The 24,159-nt window shown below is 42.5% G+C and overlaps 1 protein-coding gene across 28 annotated transcripts in view; it reads left to right on the top strand.

Annotated features, from left to right (window-relative positions):
* Positions 1-24,159, top strand: part of TRDN (triadin) — a 286,138-nt gene that overhangs the window by 66,855 nt on the left and 195,124 nt on the right. For all 28 annotated transcript variants that reach the window (XM_081941060.1, XM_081941056.1, XM_081941059.1 and 25 more), the window contains 5 exons: positions 10,301-10,405; positions 12,104-12,217; positions 17,182-17,241; positions 21,909-21,959; positions 22,658-22,837. In XM_081941060.1, coding sequence (XP_081797186.1) covers positions 10,301-10,405; positions 12,104-12,217; positions 17,182-17,241; positions 21,909-21,959; positions 22,658-22,837 — 510 coding nt within the window. The remainder of the gene's footprint in view (positions 1-10,300; positions 10,406-12,103; positions 12,218-17,181; positions 17,242-21,908; positions 21,960-22,657; positions 22,838-24,159) is intronic.

Genomic DNA, 24,159 nt, shown 5'->3' with positions numbered 1-24,159 from the left:
TGTGCCTGCTTGTTTCCTAAGAATGAAAACCAGGAGCTATTTATGGTTCTAGGACCTTTTCCAACTACTCTTTAATTACTGGGTAAGACTTAAAGAGATGCCAAATTGCCTTCCTAAGATATGCTTACAGGAGCTTCTGTAAAGGTGACACCTGGCATTAACACGTGATGCTATTGATACTGAAAATGGGGTTCTCTAACGTTTACTTTGTGCATCAACATAGTGCAAATGTCAACCTTGAAATTAAGACTTGGATCCAGGATATTTTAATACAAAATTATATTGCTCAGCTTAGGATAAGAAAACTGCACCATCGCTTATGGTTGCCAATAGGATTTTGAGGCTCTGGTCACAGTCTTTTGTCCATGAATGGAGGGGTACAGCACAAGGTAAAACTTACATCACGACAGTATGATACTGTTTTGGTCATTCGGCCCACCCCATACCCTTGTCCTTTTCTGTATACATTATTGCCAAGGTTAAAACGCATCACGTTCAGAGCTGGATTGGTTCTGAGGGAAGTCGGTAATATGAGGAGAAGGCTGATGCTGACAAGGCTGAATATCTGTGGTGCCAAAGACAATTTTAGAAGAGAAACTGGCAGGGGTTCATGTGAGTTTGGGTTCTAGTCTTGAGGATGGGGCAACATAGAAGATCTCTGTCATTTACAGCCCCTTCCTTCAAAGTATCCGGAATAATTAAACTGCAGACTTCATCAGTTAGAAGAGACCCACCAAAGATCAATTCTTTTATGCTTTTTAATACAGATGCCAGAAGAGGATCCACAGTCTGCTTAAAGCAGAAAAGGGTTGTAAAAACTGTTACACCTTATATTGTGAAAATTAAAGTGAAACAGCTTACAGTTGACACACTAAGTAGAGATTCAGCCCACAATTTTACAATCTTGTATCTAAGTAAACCATTGGTTATAGATTTTATGGTAGCCTCTAAAAATGTTATGTACATTTTGTTTAACCTTTTATATAAATAGTTTTGCACACTTCACTTGAACAATCTCTGGAAATTTGTAAGTTTACACTGGAACGTCCGTGGTCAGCGTGAATGGTGTCTTAGAGTTTTAACAGAATTTTAAACAGGTGATAATCTTTGATTCTTTATTATTTTACTCTAATTGGTGTGGCTTATGTTCAGATAAAGTTGACTTGGGCTTTAAAATTGCAAGTCAAGGTTGACGTTAAAAGATGAAAGTGGGTGTGAAAATGAAAATGTTAAGATTGGTCTACTATAAACTAATCTCACTATATTAGAATTTCTAAACTAGAACATGACCAATGAAAGCTTTCATTTCATGTATATAGTTTTCAGAACCATTTATACACACACACACACACACACACACACACACACACACACACACACACACTGACACACACAGAGAGATACACACAAACTAAACACCCACAGACACATGCAGAACACACACACACACACACACACAAATATATCTCAGTGTTATACACTGTTTGTGCTTGTATTCACCAGGGGCTAGAAAGTGCTGCCTTGATGTCTCTATGAGGCAGTAAGTTAACTTGCTAAGTACAGTGGAATGTAGATTAGTTTATGTAATGAATAAATATGTATTTTCTACATTGGATGGCAATGTGGTTTGAAAGCTCTGCTCTTTGGATCTTGGCATCCTGGTTATTCTAATCTCAGTCTGTAGAACAGTGACCATTAGTTCCTCATAAGGACATGGAAAGAGGCATAACTTCAGGCTATGTTCTTATCTAGCACAGCAGGTGTTAGCAAAATAAGAAATCTCAAGTTCCAATGATGATTACACATTTTGACAACTCTTCCTTGGTGACACTGAATATTCACAGGCCATGGGAATATCAGGGTTTTAGATAAAGCATTTATTTGTTTAGAATATGTGTGTGTTTGTGTTTGTTTGTCCTGGTATCTTTTTGTGTATTTGCTTACACAGATGCATTTATAATGCTGTTATTAGATGACTGTTTAAGACTTTGATATGATTTAACTTTGGCATTTTGTATTGGTGGGGAAATCGTAAATAGCTGCTGTACGTAAAAATTCTACTGAGGTCAGTATATTTTATTTCAGGGAATAAGCTGTTATAGCAACAGCCACTTGGAGTCTTATAAATAATAGATTAAACAACAAATTGTGGGGAATGGATTATTCATCAGATATTTATTTTTATTTATTATAAAATGTATATCACATTCTTCAAGTGCTTAAAAACCACCTGCAGCAGCTAAGTGAATTTGATCTAGTTGTTAAGGCACCAGATTGGGAGGAGAAAACTGTGTTGGATATATTTGCTGCCTTTTGTTATTCATAAAAAATAATCAAGTTGGGATACAAATAAATAAAACAATACACATAAAAATAAATAACATAGCTTTGCATATTTCCTAGGCTACCAGATATTGGGTGTAAAAACTGTGATGATCATTAGATTAAAAAAAACCCCATCTCTTTGCTGTTATCTAGTTGTCGTTCATATTTTAGCAAACAAGATATGCAAATTGTTGATTTTTGTTAAAGGTGTGGGCCAAGGAGTGGGCAACAGGGAATGCCCAGTGAGGCTTTATAGCTGCAGGCTCTAAGGTGGCTACCTACTCATCCTTTACTGTACCTATAGCCCAGATAAGCTGCTGGAGGAATTGTTGGACTGAGATATGGTTACTAATGTTTTGCTGCCATCAGTGAGACATCCATAGTTTTACAGTCATGATATGATAGACCAATTCTAATTCCAACAAATTTCAATTTGTTGAATTACAAATTGGTCCAATCTTGCAGTCTACATCTGGTGACCATAGCCTAGCTTAAAATTACAAATAGCTGTGCCATTGATATTTTGGCATTTATTGGAGGGGACTTCGGGACTGTAGGTGGCCTTAGGTCTCTTGTGTTGCTGATCTGAAATAGAACCAATATTTCCAAAGAAAAAAGAGCAATAGTCATCATCATCAAGTCAAACCACAGTGGTATGACAATTTACAGGTTAATTCACTAGTATACTATCATATACAAAATCTTTATGATCATAACAGTGCATCAGGTCATCTCCTTAGTAAGTAGATATAAAATTAAATCAATTTCTACTGAACCCCCCCTCCCCCAATCAACCAGGGATGCAATCCTACTGGTTTAGCAACCAGTTCGCTGAGCATGTGCTTCTCTCATGCGCGCGCCTAACATGCCTGACATGTGCTGCACGTGCATGCGCAATTCACAGGAAAACAGCTGAGGCATAGCAATCCAATCTGCCACGCCTATCAACTGGGCTAAAAAACCAGGGAATATAGGTGAGTATAGCCCAGGGGCGGGCAAATGGGCTCACCTGAAGGTCAAAGCGAACCGGTTCACTCTCAGCTGATCTTCAGACCTACCAGTTTGCCTAAACCTGGCCGAACCGGTAGAATCCCACCTCTGCCACCATTTCCCCCAATTTTGTAATCACCAGATGAATTGGATTTCAAATTCTCAACATTTCCAGTCAGCAATGGAATTTTAGTAAAAAGGCAAGAAATAGGGAATGCATTGTTTCTACTTGTATTTGCTTCATCAAATAAATTTAGCCTTGTGTAATAAGGAATATTGTTTGAGGACACAAAAGTGTTTTTTTTTTCTTTGTCAAGCTAGAAACCATTTCCTTAATGAGCTGAACAATTTCCCCACTAGTTTCAGAACAAACTTAAGAATCTTAAGCACATAAACAGGAATGACACTGTGGGTGATTGAACAGCTGTTTGTGGGTGTTGATTCTGTACGTCCACAGAAAATAGTCCCCTAGCTAGCTTGATTTTAAAATGCAATGCATCCTGAAGATGTCTTTAAAGAACACCCCATTATTAACTCATGTCCTTGCAGCTGAACTAATTTCCAAAAATAAAAACTTTACTTGGCAGGCAATGTGTTGTTTTTTTTGTTAAGAATAGAAAGTTGCATTGGTAAATGGCAATGCATTGAGCTAGCAAATCAGCATACTGATGTAATATGAAAAGTTAGATTATGCAACAGAGGATAGGTACAGCAATAGCACTTAGACTTATATACCATTCCATAGTGCTTTAAAGCACTTTCTAAGAGGTTTACAATATCAGCATATTGCCCCCAACAGCCCTCATTTTACTAACCTTGGAAGGATGGAAGGCTGATTCAACCTTCAGCCGGTCATGATGGAACTCCTGTCTGTGGGCAGAGTTAGCCTACTGCATTCTAATCGCTGCACCACCACAGTTCCTAAGGTCTGGAAAACAAATAACAGCAATGTAGAAATATCCATTTTGTCACATCTACAATAAGCACATGGATGGGGGCAGGGGAAATCCCACCATGATATCTCTATTCTCTATGTATCTACACTACATGCTGAATGTAAACATACACTAAATCCTTCATAGGTAATGCCTACAAGTAGAGAGGTGAAGGCAGGTAGACACACTCATTTTGGCTCACAGCAGGCTTCAGGCAGGGTTCATGCAGGCCTCCTAGGCCCAAAATAGAGCTTGGGGGAGGGCACCCATTTTGGCTCCCAGCAGGCTTCAGGCAGGCCTCCCACTCAATATGGAACTATGGTTGACCTACATGTGATGTGATATAACCACTTTTTGTTAAATTGGCACAAACACTAGCGGAGACCGTGAGACAATTAAAGTTGTCTTTATTGAACACACAACAGCTATACAGCAATACAGGAGAGAAGCGCGGCTGGGCTAGTCTGACAGCTATTTATGTGAAGCTGTCAGACAAGCCAGCAAATCCGAACACCGGATTTTCCCCGCTCTCAGCCAGGTCGCGTCTTATCCAATCAGACGCGACCTGGCTGTTGCTAGTGCAGATGCCGGCTGTCAGGGGGAAATCCCTGACGTCATCTGCCAGGATACAACACCCCTTCCCCCCCAGTGAGTGCGCATGTGCGGACGTCGCGCAGACGTACTCACGTAGATAGGCTGGGCGGCGCCGGACCCGCCCAGAGCACCTCAGTACAGCAGAAGACGCCGGAGGAGAAGGAGGTGCCCGTGGTAGCTCCTCCCGCGAGGGAGTGGAGCTCCGGGCGCCATCTTGAGGGCCTACCTTAGGAGGTGGACTACATGGAACAGGTAGGCAGGGCCGAGGGGGCGTGGCCGTAGGCGGGCTTGAGAGGGGAACATCAGGGTAGGCCTGGCCTGACTTGGGGAAGGCCAAGGGGAAACCAGGAGGAGTTCGCCAAATGGGCGGAACATCCCCAACAATGGACGGCCGGGAGGTGGCGTCCTTAACAGGAGTGGCCCAGGGCAGCTGGACTGGGTCGACTGGTTCTGGTGGAAGGGCACCAGGAAGCGATGCGGCAATGGGCGCCGGCGGAGTCACGATGACAGTCGACCCTGCAGGGTTGTCATTGGCGTTGGACAGTTGGCGGCGCCTCAATTGATCCAGGTGGTGCCGCCATTCGGTCCCATCATGCAGTTGGACCCTGTAAGAACAGGGGCCGGTTATGGAGGTGACGGTGGCAGGCACCCACTTGACAACCCCTGAAAACGCCTGCGCCCATACCAGATCACCCACCGCGAAATCTCGGGAAGGGGCCCCCAGGTTGCCAGGCTGTTCCTTGGAATAGAGCGGGTGCAGCCTATCCAAGGTGGTCCGCAGGCGCCGGCCCATCAGCAGCTCGGCTGGAGACCTTCTGGACAGGGGGCAAGGAGTGGCATGCTGTACCAAAAGGTAAGCAGCCACCCTTGATTGCCAGTCCGCCCCCTCCATCCTGCCCAACGCCTCCTTGGCCGAGCGAACCACCCGTTCCACCCGGCCATTACTAGCAGGATGGTATGGGGCGACCGGGGCATGGCGGATGCCCTGAGAGGCAAGGAACAGCTGGAAAGTGGTGGACGCGAATTGAGGCCCGTTGTCAGAGACGATGACGTCCGGCAGGCCGTGGGTGGCGAACAGCCTAGTCAGCTCTCTGACCGTGGCCTTGGCTGTGGTGGACCTCATGAGGATGAGTTCCACCCAGCGCGAATAGGCGTCCACCACTATCATGAAGACCTGGCCTCTGAACGGGCCCACAAAATCCACGTGCAGGCGGGACCAAGGGCCACGGGGCAGTTCCCATTCCCGCGGTGCGGCAGCCGGGGGCGCCGGTCGGGAAAGTTGGCAGGAGGAGCAGCCGGCCACCCAAGCCGCTATCTCGTCGTCCATGCGGGGCCACCACACATAGCTGCGCGCCAGGCCTTTCATGCGCACTATGCCTGGGTGGCCCTCATGAAGACGAGATAGCACCTGGTGGTGCAGGCTGGGTGGAATGACCACCCTGTCACCCCACAGGAGGCACCCACTGTGGAGTGACAGCTCCAGCTGCCTGGCCTTGAAGGGGTGAAGGTGCTCTGGCACCGGCCCTTCAGGCCAGCCCCTCTGGACCCAAAGCATGACCTGGGACAGGTCAGGGTCAGCCCTAGATTTTGCAGCCACATCTCCGGATGAGAGTGGCAAAGCCAAATCTGCTATGGCCAAAACCGACAGGCAGGGCACTGTCGGAGGGTCAGAAACGGGAAGAGGGGAGCGGCTTAAGGCATCGGCGTGCCCTATGTGCTTGCCCGGACGGTAGAGCAGAGTGTAGCTGTAAGCAGCTAGGAACTCTGTCCACCTAGTCATGCGAGGGGAAAGGATGGGAGGGGTCGGCTTGTTTCCCGCCAAAAGCCCAAGGAGTGGCTTATGGTCGGTGAACAAAGTAAAATGCCGCCCATAGAGGTAATCGTGAAACCTCTTAATCCCTGACACTGCAGCCAGAGCCTCCTTGTCAATCTGGCTGTAATTGCGTTCCGCAGAAGTCAGTGTCCGGGAATAAAAGGCAATGGGGGCCTCCGAGCCATTGGGCAGCACATGACTCAGGACCGCCCCCAAACCCACGGGGGTGGCGTCACAGGCAAGAGTCAAAGGCAGCTTGTCCGTATATTGAACGAGGACTGCCTCTGACGTCAGCATGTCTTTGACAGCCGCGAACGCATGCGCTTCGCGGCTGCCCCAGCGCCAGGCTGCCGATCGGTCGAGCAACCAATGCAGCGGCTCGGCTAGTGACGCCTTTTGTGGTAAAAATGGTGCGTAGAAATTTAGCAAGCCAAGGAACGCCTGCAGCTCCGTTTTGGAGGCAGGCGTGGGGGCGTTCCTGATGGCTGCTACTTTAGAGGGGGTGGGGTGAATCCCCTGGGCATCAATGGTGAAGCCCAGGAAATCCACCCGCGGCACAGCAAATGAACATTTGCTGCGCTTCAATTTTAAGCCCGCGCCCCTGAAACGTTCGAGGACCTTCTCAAGTATTTTGATGAGGCTCGATCTGCTGCTAGCAGCGATCAGAATGTCATCGAAATACGGAACCACGCCAGGGAGCCCATGGAGCAAATGCTCCATAAGGCTCTGGAAGATCCCCGGGGCAACGGAAACGCCGAATTGCAAGCGGCGGCAACGGAAGGCTCCACGGTGGGTGACCATGGTCTGTGCAGCCGCCGCCTCGTCATCCACCAGGAGCTGCTGGTAGGCCTGCACCATATCCAGTTTCGCAAAGATGCAGCCTTGTCCTAAAGAATGGAGCAAGTGCTGCACTACCGGAACTGGATAGGGGTTCGCCTGGAGGGCAAGGTTAATGGTGGATTTAAAGTCCGCGCAGAGGTGAATAGAACCATCCGCCTTAACCGGGATGACCAAAGGGGTCTCCCACTTGGAGTAATCCACCGGCTCCAAGACTCCCTGTGCGATGAGCTTGTCCAGCTCCGCATCAACCTTGGCCCTCAAGGCGAAAGGCACCCTACGGGCCTTCAGCCTAATGGGGGCAACCTGGGGATCGTATTCTGCCCCATACATCCCTGCGACCAATTCGCTCGCACAGAGAGGGGCTCCTCCAGGTGCCGTCCGCTAGACAATGTCGTGGGGCGGCGCCTAGGAGTAGAGCCTTCTCTGTAGCGGGCCCAGCCCTGTGGAATGACCTCCCTCCGGATATTAGGAATACCTCTGACCTCCGCTCCTTCCGTATTAAGCTTAAGACCCACCTATTCCAAGCAGCTGGCCTGGCTCAACTTTGATCTAACCATATCGCTCCTGACGGGTTTTTAACTGGGTATTTTAATTATATTTAATTTCTAGGGGGTTTTAAATACTGTATTTTAATTGTTTTTTATCAGCCGACCTCCTCCTTGTGTATGTTTCAGTGTATGTCTTTGTTATATCTTTGTTTTGTTCACATATTTATTTCGTATGTTTCATTGTACGCCGCCCCGAGTCCTTCGGGAGAGGGTGCGGCTAAGAAATAAATATATTATTATTATTATTATTATTGAGATTGAGGGAGATGGGTGTTCCCTTATATGCCCCCAGCTGCCCATCAAAGACATCAGCGAACTTTGTTAGGACGCCGGCCACGTCAGGAGGCGTGGCCACTACTTGATGTACCCATGTGCACTGAGAACCCAAGTGCCGGGAACCAGTCCAGGCCCAGGAGGGCTGGCAAAGGTTTTTCAACCACCAAGAGGGGGAGGCACCCCGCAAAGTCCCCATACTCCACCCGCACCAGGTGACAACCCAGGGTAGGAATCAAAGTCCCCTGGTAGTCCCGAAGGGTTGCGTCTGGGGAGGAGAGCTGAGTCTTGGGAATGCCTGGGCAGAGGCGAGAGAACTCTGCCCACGAGAGGAGTGACCGGGATGACCCCGAGTCCACTTCCATGGTGCAGGGGGAGCCTTCAATTAGGAGCGACGCCTTGATGCGCTCCGCACCTGCACCAGTGTGGAAGGCCGACTCCGCAGGGCTGGCGTGCTGGTCGGTGTCCATGACGTAGCAGCCTCCGCGCGATGACTGCTGCTGTCGTCCGGGTCGGGCTGCTGGTCTCGGGGCAGAGGCTGTTGCTGGTGATGGGTCATCTTGGTGCTGAGTCAGCGGCAATGGCGCTCTGCAGACCTGGGCCAGATGCCCCTTTTTAAGGCAGCGGCGGCACACGGCAGCCTTAAAGGGGCAACCTGAGCGGTCGTGGTTGCCTCCGCAGCCCAGGCAGGCAGTAGTGGCTTCTCGGGCTCGTTGAGGGGCGCGTCTTCGGGCTGACTGGCCGATGCGGGCTACTGCTCCCTCTTCTGGATAGCCAGCCGGTAGAGGGACCAGCTCGTCCACTAAGCAAGTGCGGCCGGACGGAGGCGGAAGGTGGAACATCTCCGCCATCGACTCGTCCGAAAGTTCAGCCGCCCTCGCTTGCTCAATGGCCCCGGTGAGGGTAATGTCTGCCTGGGACAGAAGCCGCCGGCGAAGGCGCAAGTCCTTCACTCCGCACACAAATTGTTCCGTGAGGTTGTGGTCCAGATCTGCAAATTCACACCTCATGGCCGCTGTGCGGAGTGACTGGAGGAATTGGCTCACTGATTCCTCCGGCTTCTGAACACAGCGCCTGAAGGCATAGTGCCTCGCGACCCAGGACGGTGTCGGGGCGTAGTGGTGCTGTAGGCGCCCGGTCAGAGTGACCCAGTCCAGTGAGTGGACTGGTTGCGGAGCTGCGAGAGAGCGAGCGGCGCTGAACATTGGCGTGCCGCAACAGCTTAGAAAAAAACTGCACTTTTTGTCGTCCGGCACATTGCGTTTGCCGTTGGCGATCAGATAGCACTCGAAGCGCTCCAGGAACGCTTCCCAGGTCTCCCCGTCGCAGCCGAAAGGGGCGAACGTTGGCATCGCCGACATGGTCTCCCTCAGAAAAGTGCCGGGATCGGTCAGGCGGAAAGAAGATGAATTGCCCGGTCTGGTTGTGCCGAGGTGGTAACGTGTGGTGGGTCAGCGGCAGCCGTATCCCACCCTCGTTGCCAGTGTTAAATTGGCACAAACACTAGCGGAGACCGTGAGGCAATTAAAGTTGTCTTTATTGAACACACAACAGCTATACAGCAATACAGGAGAGAAGCGCGGCTGGGCTAGTCTGACAGCTATTTATGTGAAGCTGTCAGACAAGCCAGCGAATCCGAACACCGGATTTTCCCCGCTCTCAGCAAGTCGCATCTTATCCAATCAGACGCGACCTGGCTGTTGCTAGTGCAGATGCCGGCTGTCAGGGGGAAATCCCTGATGTCATCTGCCAGGATACAACACTTTTACTGTGATGTAATTAAAATTTCAAAACTGGTACAATACATTGTATACAATCTAGTCTAATATTTATGTTGAATCTCATTGGTTAACTCAGTTTTGTCCTGCTATTATACTTCAAAAGGGCAGCTTTACATCTGTATTTGATAACATTATTTCATGTTACGCTTCTAAACTGTAGATCATGTAGAAATGTTAATATGTTAATATTGTTATTTATAGAATTTCACAAAGAGAAACCTGAGAAATACGAGAAGCCTAAAAAAGCAGAGAAGACCAAAAAGCTTGAAAAGGTAGAAAAACCTCAAAAAAGGGAACTTACTAAAGGTGAGAACTAACCACTGATCATAACCTTGGAAATCAGGTTAATCCTGTGATTGCTTTTTGGCATAGTAGAGTATATAATCCACTGCTGAAATTTAAGGGACCAAAACTAGTATAGAACAACTTGACATAGTCAACTTGCTTGAGCCAACTTGCCATGGCCAAATTGCTACAACCAATTCACCATGGACAACTCGTTGCAGGACAACTTGCCACAGCCTTGGGACAAGTGGCTGCGGGCAAATTTAACAATTCAGTTTATTATTTAAAATAAATAAATTATTATTTTAATTTTTGGCATTTGCATTTCGTTCTGTTTCTCCTTTTGCATCCTTTTTTTAATGATTCTATTCCACCATTTATTTGATATTAATGTGACTCTTGTCCCGCAGCAAGTTGTCCCATGGTGAGTTGGCCGTGGCAAGTTAGCCATGACAAATTGTCATAGACCCAAACAGTACTAGAACAGTTTCTGCTCTTTTCAGAAATGTGAATTGTCAGTTTTTCCAACAGATGCTTAGATAAGATGAGATCTAACAGGATTTGTCAGCTCTTTGCTTCCTAACAAAATGGAAAAATCCAACTATATCACCATTGCAAGAAGAAAAAATAAACTCTCTCTCTCGCAACTACAGTATGATGAAGACCATAGAGAGCCTGAATCAACAGCAAAGAAACAATATCTCGTTTTAATTTCTAATCAAGTGAAGAACTGAATGAGAAAATGTGAAATAATAACAAGACTAGATTTAGAGGAAGGATTATTAGCTTTCTGATGAATGACTACCATTAGATGGTTAAAATACATTCACATTCCTGAATATCTTCCAACAATTTGCATTCTGTTAGTCAGAATTAGAAGTAATTTTCTTGTCTTCTTTACCTTGGGTTTTGGAAAAAATTAAATTTAACTTTTTACTATACTTGTAGTTCTGTGCTGCTGCAAATGTACCCACAGATATCGATTTCTATAGAGAATGGCATAATAATGTTCACTGTAATAAACTGCAAAGCTCACTGCATCCTTCTTTAATAAAAATTCCAACATTTTGGAATCAGACTTTACTTGATTTATTTGGAAATATATTGATCATAGTGTCACATGTACTGATTTATCCTGTGACAGTATTGAGGAACATTTCATAAACCAATAAATTGGATCAGCAATAAGGAGTAACTTCTGTGAATAGGATTTCTATAGAAATCTACTACACCAGGGGTGTCAAACTCGATTTCATTGAGGCCGCATTGTGTGCACGGCCAAGGTGGACATGGCCGGCTTGACATCACTTGTGTGATCAAATGCCACTTTTGCTAGTAGTGTGTTTTGCTAGTGAAATCAGAACTCATGAGGGCCATGCACAGCCCTCCTGGGCTCTGTTTTTGGCTGCAACATCCGCCAGTGAAAGGGAGTGCCGCATGCAGTCCTCCCAGGCTCCATTTTTGCTGGCAGAGGCACCATGGGCTGGTACTTTGCTGTTTCCAGGGTGGTCCTGTGGGCCAGATCTAAGCACCCTGTGGGCCAGATGCGGCCTGCGGGCCTTGAGTTTGACACCCATGATCACAAACAGAAGAGAAAATGTAGCAGAGTAATGTAGCAAAATAAGACCAATATCAATAGTAATTCAGAAAATGTAATTGCACTATTTTGGTAAGATGACATTTTTAATTGTATATCTAAATATATTTATTTGCTTATAGTGATACACAAAGAAAAACCTGAAAGACATGAAAAAGTTGAAAAAAGAGAAAAACCTGAAAAGAAAAGCAAATATGAACAACCTGAAAAGATGGAAAAGAAAGAAAAAGCTATAGGTAATTATAATTTTCGTTAATTCTAAAGGTGAACAATTCAAATTGTAATATGAAACCCCATAGGAAATAGGGAGGAAATATTCTGTTCCTCAAATCAATTTTCGCGGAGAGATGGAACATGAGGCTAAATTTGACTTTCCTTTTTATTTCATTGTTTTTCTCGGGAATTAGTTAAAATCCACAACTGAAAAAAGGACCAATTCCTTTTCCTAGACAAGGTTTCCTAGACAAAATATATTCTCTTGTGACTTAAGATGAATTCTCTCATTCTTCTGTTATTCTGCTTTTTGTAGGCAATCATTGCTTTCATTTACGGGAAAACAGTGGGTGATTTACACCACTTTCAGTTTTTAAAACCGTAACATTTTATCTGATTAGGTGCAAGCTATTGAAATTTGAGGAAGGGCAGTGAGTGACAGAAGAAAAGAAAATACGTTTTAATTAAAGAAGATAACAAACCATTGTATTGCAGCACACTAAGCGGGTTTACAAAAGACTAATTCATTTGGCAATATCCAAATTGTTTATAGACAGTATCATGCTCGGTGTTAATTCCTTTATTCTTTAGGGACTTGGATCACCAAAGTTCAACTTGTTGCCTATTAATACTCCTTTTTGGGCACCCCACTGCTCTTGCACCACAAAAATATGATTTCTTGTACAGTAATAGTAATATTATTCTCATGATTTTTACAAAGGTATTTAGGGGAAGATGTTCCCACCATATATAAAAAATGTGCAACAATACGGTATGTTTCTGTTTTTATTGAGATCTTAAATAAAAGTTATGGTAAGCTATGAATATCCAGTTCAAGAGAAATCAAAATCAGTACATTACATCTGTCGTGACTGTATTTAATGAGTAGATCTCTGAATATGCTGCATTTTTCGATTCTTCCCTTTCCCTCTCCCCTACATAGCCCTAAAAATCTGATCCAGAGGATCCCAAGTCCCCAAAGTAGAATTAGGGGTGCTGAAGTCTGCAGGGAAAGAGTAAATCCATTCCATTGGCAGATGTCTTTTCTTCAGCAGATAAACACAAATTACTTCCACCCATTATGATTACTCCACGAAATTGTCATGAAAATGATGGTGCTCTCCCAGGCACAAAACCCACTTGTGTACTACTTTGAAAGTTGATGGATGATAATAAAAAGCTAATTATATTGTAGTTGCCTGCAAAGAGAATGACTCGCTTAAGGCAAGAGGACATATGGTATTTGTAGGAGCACTTATGGTCATTTTTCACTGTAGTGTATTGAATTTAACATTTCTTTATGGCACAATCATGGCCAATTGGGGCTAAGGATCATATATGGCAGGAAATTGAACTATTGACTGACATAGCTATTATTTGTGTGCATCATTTCAGTTGATAAGCCAAGTTTTAAGAGGATTTTTAACAGAATTAGCACCGCAGGAAAGGGCTTTATATATGCACCTGAATATTTATAACAGCTCCACAATCATTCATATTTCGCTTGTGGTTATCTCTTAAAATGTAAAGGTCTTTATTTAAAAGCTGGCTATTTTGAAATCTTACAAGTGCATTAAAATATTAAAAAGTCCTAGTGGCAATTAAAAAAGGGCAAGGAATCTGAACAAGTGTGGTGTCAAAAACCCTAACCCTATACCACTTCAGACAACTATTTGTGTGAAATGGTATAGGGTTTCTTGCTTCAGCAGGTGGTTGGACTAGAAGGCCTCCTAAGTCCCTTCCAACTCTGTTATTCTGTTAAATCTCACAATTTAATGAGCTGTGAGTGAAACAGTTTAAGCTGAATTCATATTCTTACCCCATTGCTGAAGAGAATTTCAGATGTAGGATTTTTAAAACAACAACAATAATAGCAATAACAACAACATGCACCTGTTTCAGTACTCTTTAAAAACCAAAAGTAAATTAAGAACTTACTTCTGGTGGCAGAAATATGGGAATTTGCAGAAACCACACAAAAAGTCCACAGTTTATACTTGCTGATTAGGCTGGCTCTGATGATTATTTGCTAGCTTTGAAACCATATGCTTGGCTCTTCTCTATTGCTACCAGTAGTTCCTCTGGTTCCTCTCGAAATGGGGAGAAGATATTTATTATTATTTTATTTCTTGGATTTCTAAACCGCCCCCTCTCCCAAAAAGGGACTCGGGGCGGTGTACAGTCAAATGCAGATAAAAATACAATAATATAAAACAGTTAAATACATTTGGATGGAGGAGATAAGGCTGTACAAGAAATAAATATACTATAAAAACCCTAAAAACATCCCCAATTAAAATACCCAAACCCAATTAAGATATATCCCCGGGAGGTAAAACTAAGAGAGTGCCAGGCCAGCTGATTGAAATAGGTGAGTCTTTAATTTTTGACGGAAGGAACGGAGGTCGGTGGTAGTTCGAATATCAGGGGGGAGGTCATTCCAGAGGGTTGGGCCCATCACAGAGAAGGACCTACTCCTAGGTGTCGCCCGCTGGCATTGCCTAGCGGACGGCACCAGAAGGAGTCTCTCCCTGTGTGAGCGGATAGGTCGCAGGGACGTGTGTGGTAGGATGCGATCCTGCAGATAACTAGGTCCTATGCCATGGAGCGCTTTAAAGATGGTAATCAATACCTTGAAACGCACCCGAAAGGCCACAGGTAGCCAGTGCAGCTCGCGCAGGAGAGGTGTTACGTGGGAGTAACGTGTACTCCCCATGATAACCCGCGCGGCTGCGTTCTGAACTAACTGCAGTCTCCGGATGCATCCCAAGGGAAGCGCCATGTAGAGGGCATTGCAGTAGTCCAGGCGAGACGTCACCAGCGCATGAGTGACCATGCGCAGGGCACTCCGGTCCAGTAGGGGGTGCAATTGGCGCACCAGGCGAACCTGGTGGAATGCCCCCCTTGCCACGGCTGCCACATGGTCCTCCATTGACAGCCGGGCATCAAGGAGGACGCCCAAATTGCCCGCCCGCTCCACAGGGGACAGTTGTTCGCCCCCTATGGCCAGCGATGGTGTCAGCTGGCTGAACCGAGGTGCCGGTACCCACAGCCACTCGGTCTTGGAGGGGTTGAGTTTGAGTCTGTTGTCCCCCATCCAGACCCCGACGGCTTCCAAACACCGGGACATCAGAAATCTGAGGCTGCTAGATTAGGATATTTAATGGTGTAGTTCAAATACCTCCTCCTAAATCCAAACCAAGTGTTTATTTTCAGGAGAGGAAGTGAGTGAGAGAGAAAATAATTTTCTAGGTACACCCAAAGAGTAAAGACCTTAAAGTAATGCTAATCACATTGTTGGGCTTTGTAGAAATGAAGTTCAAATATTTCCGTCTAAGGAGGCCATTTGTATAGTATTCACTTTTTATGCCAAAAGGAAAAATAAGTAAAATGTCCTTGTTTGCACACATTTATATAGTGTTTATTTATGTATTTATTTATACTGCCCATGTCCCCTATTCGTGTTCATATCCCACCACACTGTTGTTTTGCTCTTTTCTTTTAAATCCTCTCTGGTACTGCTGCTTACCTAGCACTTCATCCCCCCAGCAACTACAAATGAAGGCAGCAAATGAAAGCAGCAGCAACAGTTATTTTTCTTGTAGTTGTAGTTGGGAAAAGTGGGATGCTATTATGTGGATGAGTACTGGGCAGTGGCTCATTCCTTATATAATAAGTAATTTGTTATTGAGTTTGTATCTTCTCTTTGTCCCAAGAGCTTAAAATGGCTTAAGGTGACTTCCATAATTATATTGCCAACAACCATCCTATTAATTAGGTTGGGCTGAGAGAAGATGACCCAAAGTAATGTTGTGAATTCGGTGATTGATCTTAGAGGAGTACTTTAAGCGATATATTATACAGGCTCTCTGCATATCTAGAGACATACGGTTTATCTATATCTATACCCATTCCACTATTCACATTAAGAGTATGTAACATCAAACAACAGAAAAAGGAATAAGAAATTGTTAGCAAAAGAAATGAATAAAGAAAGATAGACAGACAGACAGGCAGGCAGGCAGGCAGGCAGGCAGGCAGGCAGGCAGGGAAGCCAGCAGGCAGGCAGGGAAGCCGGCAGGCAGGCAGGGAAGCCGGCAGGCAGGTGGTAGAAAAGAAATGATTACAGATATAAAAAGGAGATACATAAACTCTACATTTGACTGGGTTTAGTTTAGCAACCTTTGGAGTTAATGGGCAAAATCTGCTGAAGAGGATTATGCTGTGCTAGAATATCTGCAACAATTGAGGAAATGTGGAGATAGGCCACTGGGGAGATCAGCAGGCTGTTGGGGTTCACTTGGGGTTGCTGAGAGGAAGAGGAAAGAGATGGAACAACACACTCTTCTTTGATTGCCATTTCCCCACACCTACTTAAGCTGAAGACAGTTTGGTGCAGTGCTTAAGGCACCAGTCTGGAAACTCAGAGAGCATGAATTCTAGTCCTGCCTAAGGAACGAGGCCTTCTGGGTGACCTTAAGTCAATCACTCTGTCTTAGCCCTAGGAAGCAGACAGGGGCAAGCCACTTCCAAAAACATTTGCAAAAAACTGCAGTTGCCAGGAGACAATACTGTGAACACTGACTTGAAGACGCAGACACGCATACACTGACAAACCCAAATAAAAAAAATATTAACAAATATTTTGCCTTTATAGCCTACTTCGAATGGGATTCATGGACTTCATCTATAGTGCATGCCCATTCACCCAAATACATGGTATAGTGTCATATCATGTTACAGTATTATACAATTGTTGGCGTTTCATTCTGGTGACAAGAATGTAATGGGCAGTAATATGCATAAGAGGTTCTAAGAAGTTCTATACTTCATTGACATATATATCTTTTGATTCTTTATTATTTTCTAAGATCTGTTACTGAAATATAATAATTTTCTCTTATTGTTGATTTTTCTATATTATATTCTTGTTCCATAAAGGGACCACATTTATACGGTATTCTTTTTTTTAAAAAAAATGTTTCAGTATCTTCCAAGGAGAAGACTGCAAAGCAAGAGAAAAAGAAAGCAGCTCCTTCCCTAAAAGGTAATTTTACTAATTTTACTTTACTGAGAAATAATTCAACAAGTAGCACTTTTTTGATGGGAGGAGAACTGAATGCAGATGCTCCTTCCCATGTATCTCTGTTGACAAGGGAGTTTCCCCATATAACTGCTATTGAAATAGCACTTGTGAGTCCAGCTATCTTCTGTATGATCTATGTCAAGGTGTAGATCCCCTCTTGAGCTTTTTATTTTGGATTTTCTTCTCCAAGAACTTCAATGATGAATACCATAGGAATGGTTTAACTTTAGGCTGTCTTTATTTAAAGAGCAGGTATTCCTTCATTGCCCTTTTTTTTGTCAACAGATTGCCTATGAAACTTAGCAGGTGACAAAACTGTTGTGCACACATTTTCCAAGTCAAGTGCCTCTTTTCAGTCAGAGGCAAGACATTTGCTTATTTGTATCCCATCTTTATTATTTTTATAAATAACTCATGAACATATCCAACACACTTTCCTATTGTTCCTATAATAACAATTTGGTGAGGTGTGTTGGACTAAGAGAGAGTGACTGGCTCAAGGTTGTTACCCAGCCGGTTTTAAGGCAGGACTAGAACTCGGTCACCTCCTTTCCAGCTTAGTGTCTTAACCATTAGACCAGGGGTGTCAAACTTGCATTGTCAGGCAGCATCATGTGACGTATTGCAACTCCCCCCCCTTCGTTAAATCGGGTTTGGGCGTGGGCCACGAATTTGACAGCCCTGCATTAGACCAACCAATTGGTATTTTCAGAAGTGGTAATGGTGGTGGTTGTTTTCTCCAAAATTACTGGCAGAAAAAAATGTATAATAAACCTTTTACTTGCCTATCACTTTTAATTAAGTAAGAGTCAGGCTATTTCCAGGGTTGTTTGAATTGCTTTGTATATGACTTTCATCTAAAAATAGATGTTCACTTTATGCTCTATTATTTACTGCATCAACTATTTACCACATTACTACTGTATTTTTTGGAGTATAAGACGCACCGGAGTATAAGACAAACCAAGGTTTTGAAGAGGTAATTTTCTTTAAAAAGTAGGTAGGTAGCTAGAGGGATAGAGAGGGAGAGAAAGAGAGAAATACAGTAGGGAGGGAGGGAGGGAGAGAGAGTCGTTAGCTAGGTAGGTAGATAAAGGGAGAGAGAGAGAAATAGAGATAGATAGATAGAGAAATACAGTAGGTAGGCAAGGGGAGAGTGTAGGTTGGTAGGTAGATAGAGGGATAGAGAGTGAGAAATAGAAAGATAGAGAGAGAGAGAGAGAAATACAGTAGATAGGTAGAGAGGGAGAGAGTAGGTAGGTAGAGGGTGAGAGAGAGAGAAAGAGAGAGAAATACAGTAGGTAGGTAGGGAGAGAGAGAGTAGGTAGGTAGGTAGATGTTTCCAGGTGTATTTATCCATGTGCTGGAGAAGGAAATTGCTGACAATCTGCAGCACCTAAGACTTGGTTTCTGCTGGCACAGCACTTGATCAATCTAATTCTCATCAATCAGTTAAAGAGCTTTCCAAAAGGAAAAAAAAAAGGTTTTGCACTCTGCAAACCTCCCAAAAATGGCCCCCTTTTCCAAAAAAGAGGCATGAATAGCCTGGAGGGGGGCTTTCAGAGTGCTCCTGGGGGGTGGGGGGCAAAATGAGCAAAAAATGTTCCGTTTTTCGCAAAAACGGGCCCGTTTTTTATCAAACAAATTGCATGCATGGCCTTATGGAGATCTATAGAATGCTGCTGGGGGCTGGGGGATGCACAAAAGTCCTATTTTTTGCTCATTTCTGCCCTCCCCTGCCCCCAGGAGCTCTCTGAAAGTCTCCATAAGGGTATGCACCACCATTTTGGTGAAGGGAGTGGGGCTTCAGGAGGCAAAAAATGCTGTATTCAGTGTATAAGACGCCTCTTTTCAGCACCTCTTTTCAGCCTCTTTTTTGAGGAAAAGAAGTGCGTTTTATACCGAAAAATATGCTAAGTTCTGTCACTGACAATTTATTCTACAACTCCAGGTGGTGGTGGGGATGATGGGATAAGCTGTTCATTAAATTGCCACACACCTTGTAGGGTAAAAGTTCTGAGAGGAAGTTTGCAATTCCTTTTATTGGCATTGTACTTTTAAATAAACTTTGGGAGAAAGTACAGAGGAATCTATATGTTTCTCATTGGTTTCATTTTCTTTACTCTTCATATGTGTGCAAGGGTAAAACCTACCCTTATAGTTTTTATATTTAGGTGCTTACTATAAAGGTGTTAACTCTACCTCATATTCCAGTTAAATTTGATATTTTTCACATGTCTACTCAAAAGTAATCTTCACTGAATTCAGTAGGGCTTATTCCAAAGAAAGTGGATACAAGATTGCAGTAATCCTATCAAATGTCCTATTGAATCCTATATGATCTTTTCCCTGATTTTTGTGATTTAGAGAGTGCCACTTATCTTAAAACAAAATAAAACACCAACTTAAACATTGACGGCAATCATTTGATTGAATCCTCATTTTAACAGAGTAAAATGTGGGGAAGGATATTCACGAATACTAGTAAAGCATTGTGGGGTTATTCTTGATAAATAATGACTTGCACAGAAATGATGGAAATGGCACAAATTCTCTCATTTGCATAATGGTAACATAATGCAAATTATATAAACTGTATATTTTCTGCAGCTTACAAAGCATCTTGCATCAAGTCTGGTAAAATTAGGTTTGCTATATTAGGAACTAAAGCCTCAGGCTCTACCAGTAAATAAACCAATAGGTGTCTAACTTTCCCTATATAAGCAGAATAATTCCTAAGGCCCGATTGAGGAAGAAAAACAAATTGATCTTATTTCAGCAGGCCACATCCTTAAAGAAACTGCATTAAAAACATTGCTCTTGAAATCTTATGTCCGTTCTGTCACAAAAGAACAGTATTCAGAGTTGGAGCTGTTCTGGTTAACACTGGTGACCATGGAACTATTATCAGGAGAGACGATTTTGATGTTGCTTGGAGAGTGCTTGAAAAATAAGTCCCAACATTTTGAACTAAACTCAGAATAGGCTTGTTTTTCTTAGTGATTCATTGGAAAATTAGTGTAGAAGTCATGTGGTGCAGTAGTTAAAATGCAGTATTGCAGGCTAATTCTGTTTACTGCCAGCAGTTCAATTCTCACCAAATCAAGGTCACTCAGCCTTCTATCCATCCAAGATCTCTAAAATGAGGACCCAGATTATTGAAGGCAATATGCTGACTCTATAAACCGCTTACAGAGGGCTGTAAAATACTGTGAAGCAGTATATAAGCCTAAGTGCTATTGCTATTATGGCACCAATTTTATTTGTAAGCCTTCCAGAATGGCTTTGCAGAGTGATATGGGAGGCATGTAAATTTAATACATAAATGGTGTGCAAGTTGTGATCTCCACATTTCCTTCAAAGGCAGCTCGGAGTAAATGATGTTAAAATAAACTCTGCAAGGGGTGTCCTTCTCTGACAAAGGTTAGAATTTGAAAGTTACTCTGCTCATTACTGTGATCTGCTTCTCTATATTCAGGTAGCAAAATTCTCATCTTCTATAATTCTTCTACAATTCTCCAAGAGCCAAGAATTACTTTATTAACCGTACCTCTACATTCTGTCAATTTGACTTAATCATGATAAGACTGTAACAGACACTCCTGCATGTTTAATTAATGATGTAAACTCTTTTAAAATGTTTTCTTCCTCCACTGCGTATGAAGCAAGTAGTTTATAATAAAAGTAGTATGGAGAATGCCCTGAAAAATCCAGAGTCTCAGGTTAGGTGGGAAGTCCCATTTTGTTCCTGAGATGGAGAAGATAGACTTGAGACTTAACAATTCTCTATCATTTAAAACAAACTTTTGCTTTTCCACAGCTGGAATAACAGTTCCGTAATTTGCTGTTTTCTGCTTCAGTACAAAATATAATACAAATGTAGTATACATTTATATTGCAAATACATGTTCTTAATCAACTAGGAAAAAAATTGAGGTGATGTAGATGATCTCAGTTCTATTATTTGTCACTCTGTATTGATGGGAATAGTTTGCAGAAGTTTGTTTGTTTTATCTAGTTATATCATTCTACAGCTCTGGGAACTCATATCATTCTTATAAGTCTTATTTTTAAAATGGAGCACTTGCAAATGATTTGTGTATACAAAGATTGATAGTATTTAAATAGTGTTATTGTCTGTTGTATCAAATTACTATATTACTATATTTGCACCAAACATACCAGGAGAACTGATCTGTAAATCATCATAAAACAATTACATACATTTATGTCTGCCATTGAAAACCCATTAAAGCAAATGTGTCTTCACCTATCTATATTGTTAGGTGGCAGATAATTGATGTGATTACATAAATTCTGCATCTCATTCTGCATTTTAAAGGATAATGGAATTAAACAACAAAATTACCTGTAAAAAAACCTTTTCAAAGAAATGAAGGATCATGTATCTTAGTATACTTCTACATATTATATAAAGTACTGGTAAAGTAATGTTAATATCTTTAGTGAGGATTACATAAAATTTTGTTATTTAACTCTTTGAATTAAATCCACAGGCATGGGATTCTCAGTGCATATCAATTACTTTTTCTTAAATGAACAAATTAATAATTGTGTTTTATAGATTGATTGGTAAAACAAGATCATTTTTCTCATTTTTGTAACAGAAAAGAAAACTGAACAGCAAGAAAAGATGGGAAAAAAAGTTGTCACAAAAGGTATTTCTTTAGTCGTTAATAATATAGAGGAGTGAACTTCTTTAACTTCTTTAATCATATAGCAAGAACAGGAATGCAGAGGCCAAATCACTCTAGGAGGCTATTAGTAAAATAATGATAAAGCCAGCAAGATTTAAACATTAGTGTGAATCAAATCAGATATGGAATTCAACACTCCAAATTCTCTGCAATAATTGTGAATTCTGTGAGTTGAAGTTTACATATCTGGATATGGCCAAGCTGGAAAAACCTTGTCTAAACATTACGTTATTCTTCTATTGTGCAGAATTTAAATCTTAAGATTAATTGTTGTTGTTAAATATTAAGATATCTAAGAATTATTTGGTTGTGTTATTATTTTGCTATTTTCATGCTATTGTTTTGTTTTACTCAGACAACTAGATAAACAATATTTCATTAAATACAAGTGTGTCCAAGTGCAAGTAAAAAAAAAAAAACCTAAGCATTATTCTCTTGAAATTGCTTTTAAAAAATCTATAGCTATTTGAGCTAAGAATTAGGTGCCGTTTAAACAGTGTGCTTAAAACAGTTGTCCTTTACGTTTTCCATTTATGGTTAATAATGACACTGTGGTTTTTAAAAACTTCATAAGCTGTACTGAAGATATTTTTAATGCCATATGGCAGGGATTTGTGAAAAAGTGACGTTGGAACATAAAACATTTATGTTGCATGCAGATAAAAAGAGCATCCAAGTTGAAGAAAAGATAAAAAAAGATGTGAAAGAAAAAAAACCCGAGGCCAAGGCACCTGAAAGACTAAAGACCAAGGAAATCAAAGCAGTGGAAGTTACATCACCAAAAGCCAAAGAAAAAAAGGAGACTGTCCTGGCAGTCAGAGAAAAAATCGATCATAAAGGTAAACAATATCAGGAGGAGGTCACTAAGAAATGTTGAAGTGCAGGAAGGAATTCAGATTCCCCCTTTTAGAAAGAATTCATCCATAATTATGAGAAGGAGGGGGGATGTCTTCCTCTTGGATCTACTGATGTCTAGTTTTTTAAAATAATAATTTTTTTAGGAACAAATTTCACTACAAAAACATTTCCAGCATAAGAACAAAAAAGTGAAACTTCTTAACTTTGTCTAACAGAACAAATAGCGCCTATTAGGCCCCGTCTACAGATCTTCACAACTTCAGATTCTTAAATCTAATCAGAAAATTTGTCAGGAATTGGAATGAGAAAGGGACAGGGGTAGGCAGAATTTGGGGAACATAGATTTTGAGTTATATGAAATTTATCTCTCTCTCTACAATACATGCAATGAATGAGGAAAAAATGGAGGCATGGAGAGGATTGACCTCTCTGAATGCTTTTGACATCATCAGCCAGCCAACCAATCATTTTGCTGGCTCTTCTGTGAGATGTATGTTTCTGGAATGTATATTTCTTTCTTTTTTAATCCATCCATTTATTCCTCATGTACCAGTCTCAGGGCTGTTTTCGAGTAGGTTAAAATAGGGGCCCCTAGCCTCCAGGCTAGGCCTTGGGCCAATCGGAAGCAGGCTGTGGAAGTGGTGAATGAATGTGTGTATGAGCAGCAGGTGAGCGTGTGTGCTCCATTTGTATCACTCTTACGGAACCATCCCCTCTCCCCCACCTACTGGTGCACAAAAATAGAAAGGTTGGGAAAGTCTGTTAAAAGAAATGTATATAACAAGGAGATAAAATCCAAAATATAATTTAAAAAAGACTTAAGTAACTTTGTTCAGTCTGGTGCCAATCTCCAAGAGGAATCCCTGAGGGTAAGGGTTCTTATAAATTCTAAAAATCTATCTAGCTTATTAAAAAAACACCAAAGTAGCTAGTTGAATGCAATAGGACACATATAGTTAGGGCACAAATAATATTTGGTTACCAGTTTTGGACTCAGTCTGGACTTCTTTCCTTCTCTCTTAGAAGGATATCTTTACTTGTCCACTTCCACCCAACACATTCCATTTTCTCATTGCTTTCTTTTCCAAGTGATTTAGTTCTTGCTTGTGGTTTCAGCAAGCCATTCTCTTTTAAAAAATATTCCAATTCACAGGCTCTAATGTTCATTTCCTCATCTTTGTAGCCAGCCAACCAGCTTTTGGTGAGTAGAATGGAAAGTCAGTCCTAAATGAGCTGTTTTCAACTTCACTTGAACTTCCCTGCCCTTTGAAATTCCATTCCACATTGGGTTATTTTTTTATTT

Source organism: Natrix helvetica (genome assembly GCF_964273705.1).
Source record: "Natrix helvetica genome assembly, chromosome: 2".
Lineage (NCBI taxonomy): Eukaryota > Metazoa > Chordata > Lepidosauria > Squamata > Natricidae > Natrix > Natrix helvetica.
The sequence above is the reverse complement of the archived record's forward strand: the minus strand, read 5'-3'. Positions and strand labels throughout refer to the sequence as shown.